This window comes from Lactuca serriola, chromosome 7 (genome assembly GCF_051521515.1).
Source record: "Lactuca serriola cultivar US96UC23 chromosome 7, Lser_US96UC23_V15, whole genome shotgun sequence".
NCBI lineage: Eukaryota > Viridiplantae > Streptophyta > Magnoliopsida > Asterales > Asteraceae > Lactuca > Lactuca serriola.
The window spans coordinates 12,033,242-12,039,541 of NC_136414.1; the positions used below are offsets into that span (position 1 = coordinate 12,033,242).

The 6,300-nt window shown below is 34.1% G+C and overlaps 1 protein-coding gene across 1 annotated transcript; it reads right to left on the bottom strand.

Moving 5' to 3' along the window:
• Window positions 1–657: 657 nt before the first annotated feature.
• LOC145061465 (transcription factor UNE10-like) lies at window positions 658–4,106 on the bottom strand. Its single transcript, XM_079008942.1, has 6 exons — window positions 3,898–4,106; window positions 2,963–3,641; window positions 1,651–1,752; window positions 1,465–1,530; window positions 1,034–1,387; window positions 658–950 (listed from the first exon to the last, which is right to left on the bottom strand). The coding sequence occupies exons 1-6, from the start codon at window positions 3,957–3,959 to the stop codon at window positions 864–866; spliced, it is 1,350 nt and encodes a 449-aa protein (XP_078865068.1). The 5' UTR covers window positions 3,960–4,106; the 3' UTR covers window positions 658–863.
• Window positions 4,107–6,300: the final 2,194 nt, after the last annotated feature.

Genomic DNA, 6,300 nt, shown 5'->3' on the forward strand with positions numbered 1-6,300 from the left:
AGAACCATGTTATTATTTAAAAATATTACCAACTGGTTAATGACATTAGACACTATTTTCAACAACGATGTATTTGTACAGGCAGGTTTACTAAGTTCGAAGCCAATTGCCACTCCATTGTTTACTATCGGTTGTCTCTCAAGAAATGGCACACTAGCTCCTTGGTTGGAGCTTTGCAACACCTTACACCCTCACTTGTCTTGACTTGTCCTATACAGTTAATGAAGTCTACCTTTGACCATTTCAAGCGGTTAAATGGATTATTTGGTATGTCATGGGTATTATTTGGTTTTGACGTGTATAAAGCCACTTTTATAGAAAAAAATATATGATTTTAATGATAAAAAACAATGATTTATCATGTCCAACGTTACTAGAAAAAGGGCGTTTAGTGATGAACGAAAAATAACCTATATCTATTTTATGACAGACGAACAATGATATACATCAACAGATAACATTCACAAACATTGGTTTTTCATTAAAAAAAAATTATTAGACATTGGTTTTTCATTAAAAAAAATAAAAAATTATCAGTTAAAACTTCTAATTCATTTAAACAAGTTAATTAATCGCTTATTTATTTAGCCATGTCAAACAAATTCCCTTTCTTCTTCAAATTGCAACCATATCAAAAATCACAATATTAAAACTACATTGATTTAATTTATCATTGATCGATCTATTCAACAAAAAATAATAATATTTTACATTTCAACAAGCATACATGTAAATATGTAGGTTGACAAGAATATATGTTGTCAGGGACGACAGTACTACGTAAATTTAAATTATTATAACACACATGTCGTCGTAAGATTACGTTATTAGATATAATTTTTCGAAAATTTTAAACATAATTGTTAGTTCTTGGGAAGTGGACCACAGGTTTGATTTTGCATATGTTGATACAAAGCTGTCATCCTACCATAAGCATCCATGGTTATTGGCTGCATCATAAATGTATACATGTCAATGCGTCATGTACTAGTCATTGAAGAAATGAATCCATGCAACTGTAAGATGGTTTTACCTGAGACCGGCAAGCGAGAAAAGCAGACATTGGATTGGCGGCAGCCATGGGGGCAGTGTTGGTGACCTGATCGGTGGGGTGGTGGTTCCAGGAAGGCATATGCATAAAAGTTGATGGGTGAAAACCTACCGGAAAGTTGGAGCAGATGGTGTTCATATCCATCATGCCTCCCACTCCCATTCCCATACCCATCCCCATGCCCATCGAATTCATCATGGCCATCTGCATTTGTTGTTGTTGCATGGCTAAAGGCATCATCATGGATGACATGTTCATTTTACTCATCATATGAACATGTGCTTGCAATTGTTTTACGTACTCTATTACTTCATCCAACATGGACGCTTTATCCGTCTGTAAGAGATCCATAAAAACTCACTCACATACATATATACATGCATACATACGTGTGTATTATAATTAACTCTTACCTTGCTTGAGTTTGGAACCAACTTCTGTAGTGTATTCATTCTTTGATTAATCTTGTCTCTTCTTTTCTACAAGATTCATAATGCAATTTTTTTTGTAAATATTATTATGTTGTTGATTGATACAAATATTATGCATTTCATGAAAACAATATTAATCACATAATAAATATAAGAAAAAATATTCACCCGTTCGGATTGATTATGAATTGCAGCCGTCCTTCTCCTTTTATTCGAGATCGAAGGTTTAGCCTTTACTTTTCTTTTTTCTCGACCCCCGTTTGCCTCTGGCTTTAAGATATAAAAGAAACACATCAGATTAATAAAGAAAATACAGTGAATTAGTTGTGCTAAATATTCTTGCAAATGAGTTATCTATAGAAATCAATTTATTATATTGGAGACACAGAGTTCGAATCCAAGGAGCTTCCTTCCTTCATCAAGGGTGGCCTGAAGTAGAGTTTGCAACGCAGTTAGTTCTAAAGGAGTTGCTTAGCATTATCGCCAAGACGAACTCCTCATACATACCACGAAACAAGGGAAGCCGTTATAGTAGGTAGGCAAAGAGTGGTGAGCAATCGTTTTTAATTTATTAATCATATTTGGAGATATACTATTATTCTTTGTAAATTTGAATGTGTGCGTATATATTAATACTTTGATTAAGTAGTAATCATAATTAAATTTAGTAATATGAAATAATAGTTGTTAACAGTTTTTAATTATTTATCAAAATTAGAAAAGTGAGAATCGTGTATAATTAATTGTTGTAACAACTCATTTTTGAAATAAAAAATCAAAAATTTCCCGACAATAAATAAAATTTAAATCTGAATACATAAACTTTTGAGTAAATTACACGAATGGTCCCTATGGTTTGGGGTAATTTGCACGTTTGGTCCCTAACTTATTTTTTTAACTTGGAAGGTCCCTACTGTTTGCTTTTATTACATGTTTGGTCCCTACTGTTTGTTTTTATTACGCGCTTGGTCCCTATCTTACCTAAAAATACTATTATTTAAATAGAAAAAATGGTGGGGTAGGTAAGGTAAGGTGAAGGGGGTGGGGTTGGGAGTGTGTTTATCTAAATAAATTAAAAAATCAAGGGCAAAATAGTCTTTTTAGCTAAGACAGGGACCAAACGCGTAACAAAAACAAACAGTAGAGACCTTCCGAGTTAAAAAAATAAGTTAGGGACCAAACATAGGGACCATTTGTGTAATTTACTCTAAACTTTTTATAATAGTTTGAGTAGCATAACTCAATGACTATTAAAACAACACAAAATAATAAAATTATCCTAAAATTTAACTCAAACTAACCAGTTTTTAGTTTTAAAAAAAGTAGGTTTTCAATAGAATAAAACAACACAAAATTAAAACGATTTATGCTCATGATTAACCTAATTAAAAAGAACTATGAAATTTATTTTTGTTACTTTAAAAAAATTTCCCTCTATGAAACGAACGCGTGGACTTGAAAAGAATCCACGTAGCGTTACCTGATGAGGTCTACAAAGAAACAGAGAGTCGTCGGGGGACGTTGACCTCGAGTAATCTTTGCCGGAGCTAGTATTTTGCGGCGACCCCGTTGTAGATGTCAACCGACTACCACCCAAATCACCGTCGTATGTATCAGTTGCAGCAAAAGTCTCACTCCCTATACTCGCACTCTGATCCCTGCAGCTACTCCACTCGTGCGCAGCAACCGTTGTACTTCCACCACCTTGACCCATTCTCCGGTCGAAAAACGCCGACTGGGCACCACTGCATGACCCGACGCGAGTCGAACAACCAGTATCATGAGCGCTCTTAATTGACCGGTGGACCTGAGCAGATTGCTCGTCGGTTCTGTTGTTTCCGTTGGAGCTCGGCACCAACGCGTCGGAAGTCATCGTCCCGGATGCGTTGACACTGCCGGTAGCGATGGTTGGGATGCGGTGCTGCAGCCATGGTACCACTTCTTCGTCGTTAACCGCTACTTGGTATTTGCTGTAGGGTTGGAGCTTGGCTTGATCAACTATCGCCTCCAGAGTCTCGGCAGCGCGTGGCTTGTCCCATGTATATTTGGGGAGAGTGGAGGTTGTGGAATGGGATTTGGAAGGCACGCGCCGGTGACCTAACTCGTGCATGGCCAGCTGCCCATTTTCCCAAGTCAATTCCGCCACTTCATAATCCAATCTACAAACAAAAGTTTTAATATTTCAAATATTAAAAAAAAAAAAGTACTAAAAGCACATATCGACTTTCTTAAATATAAATTTAGTTTAAATTAAATTTAAATATTCTAAATTTAGTATCATATTTCAGGAAAACGCGTTAAACTTGCAAGAAATGTATAGTCACTACTCATTACGACTATTAAAAACTTTTAATACAAATAGATGAACACACATATATACAAAATTTTAAATTGCATGAAGAAAGAGATAATAACTTGAAAACATTCTGATTACGGTTGATGTCTTCGAGATCCCAGCTTGGTACACACTGATTCATGAGTTCTTGAGAAGGTAATTTAAAAGATAGGTATATGAATATAGATACAGAAGAAAGGGAAGTTCGCACATGAATCGGTTAGGTTTAAAAGCTTTGTATATTAATGTGAATTGGTCCTAGACGACATGTATGGTGCATATGGAATCAAGAAAGGAACTTGCTTTATGTGGTGTAGTTTGCATATCTATATATGGCCAAGGTGTAACCTTGGGCCACCATTTATTATACCTTATCCTACCGTGAATTGTTTCATTTTTTTCTTCTTATTTCAAGGTTTATACTTTAGAAACCAAATATGTACGTCTCTACATGTGCAATTGCGTCATTACATTTTGTTGTTGGTGAGTTTGAAATCATCAAATCATTTTGGACAATTTATACCAGCATTAATTGTAAGACAATTTATATATACTATGATCTTATACGAGTATAATATGACATGCACACTTGTATAAAATTTGTTTAATCTAATATACAACGAATAAAGAAAGTATACGGGGATTGTAAGGTGAGGTTGTATCCTTTTGTGCAGTCAAGGGGCCGGCATCGCCTACAAACTAACCAAGTATCTTAGAAATGACGATCATAATCGATGTTATAATATTTCATAATAAAAATAAAATATTACAAGATAATAATCATAAAATTAAAAGTATCTCCAACAGCATTCTATTTTTAATACCGTAAAATGAAATTTAGAGTGATACATTTTCATTTCCAGTTTAAATTAGTAAATTATGTATTACACTTTAAAAATACAATGTAAAAAATAATGTGTGGGAGATTGTATAGTTTAAACTCCAAATTTATAGTGTCATTAATTTATTTATCTATTTATAATATGTAAAATAGAATTGGATTAAAGTCTTTACTCTATTTTACACTCTATAAATAGACCATAATAACAAAAATTAAATTGGAGTTAGAGATAGTCTAAAATAAACGGGCTATTCATAACGTTTTGACTCACTGTTAGTATGACATTGTTAGTGTTAAATAGGAACTTCAAACTACTATGTTTAAACCGTGGATAGTCTCCAATACATTATAACAATATCTATGATAATGTTGATCTACATCCTCGAATATAGCCGAAGGAAACTTAGGAATCGTTAGGAAGTAAAACGAATAACTCATGAAACGACACACACAGACAATATATTTATATGGTTCCGTCAAAGTGACCTATATCCACAGGCAGGAGGGGGTATTTTTATTCAAGAGTTCTAAAACAGAGAATTTTTGCCACAAAAAATAGAGTTTTCTCTCATCATGAGATCTTTTTGTCACTAAAGCGAGCACCCTAACGCATTTAGGTACACCAACGTTTTTAGGAAGTTCCACTAGAAAGCTCTGCCACAATGCTTTGTTACAATACTATGCCACAATGCTTTATCATAATTCTCTGTCACAATGCTCCGTCATAATGTTCTGCTACAATACTCCGTCAGAATGTTCTGCCATAATGTTTCATCAAAATGCTATGTCACAAGGTTTCGCGCAATTGCTAAATGCTTAAGTCATATTTAATATTTTAAGGAAAACCATTATAGAATGGTTTTTTTTAACAAATGAAATGAATATATTAAAAGAAAAACACGAGTAAGAAGCTAGTGAAAATAAACAATTACAAAGACCCGGAATAGGACTAATGCAGATCCAGAAGAAAGGCTTAAATTCCAATCAATATGTATTTAATGTTTCCTATGCACTACCCAATAAAATGAGAAAGAGAAAATATCATCAAACAAAATATCCATACAAGGCACAATAACGAATAAGTATATTCTTGTACCTACAAATACTCCACTAAGTAGTTGAGAGGATAACATCCATGAGTAGCTTTCGAATGGCAGCCAGCCGAAGCTGAAAAACGAAATCTTCTAACTCTAATTGTTTGGGTCGAAGGGAACTCAAGATAATATCACTTCCGAACCTTAGCTAAAACATCTTTTGAAATATCACACACTAATCAGGTGTGATTACGATATGTTTTGCCTTCCCTTTTAGCCATACAAGTTATCTTGGTTATTTAGGTCATTTTGGTGTATTAAAGTTTAGATCTTGAAAATTTGAGACATTATTATGGATAAAGTTGGAAACGTTGTCCATCTAAACAATATGTTGATTCAGATCTGAAGGTTGGACGCTTGGACTTAATGGATTAAGTTGAGAAAGATGCATTCTTGGCCCTTTTGAGACTTAAAGACTAGATATTGGTTGTTTGAACCTTCCTAATGGATAAAGTTTGAAACTTTAGCCATTATGAAGCTATTTAGGATCTAGATATGATGTTATGGGCTTGGTCTGAAGAGATTAAGCATTTAATGAAGATTCGGGC

Excerpts from the sequence above, each read along its gene's own strand:
- LOC145061465 (XM_079008942.1), bottom strand. The coding sequence starts at position 3,959 with ATGAATCAGTGTGTACCAAGCTGGGATCTCGAAGACATCAACCGTAAT. Across the intron at positions 1,531-1,650 it reads TTCATAATCAATCCGAACGG|AAAAGAAGAGACAAGATTAA; the intron begins GTGAATATTTTT and ends TGAATCTTGTAG. Across the intron at positions 1,388-1,464 it reads TGGTTCCAAACTCAAGCAAG|ACGGATAAAGCGTCCATGTT; the intron begins GTAAGAGTTAAT and ends GATCTCTTACAG.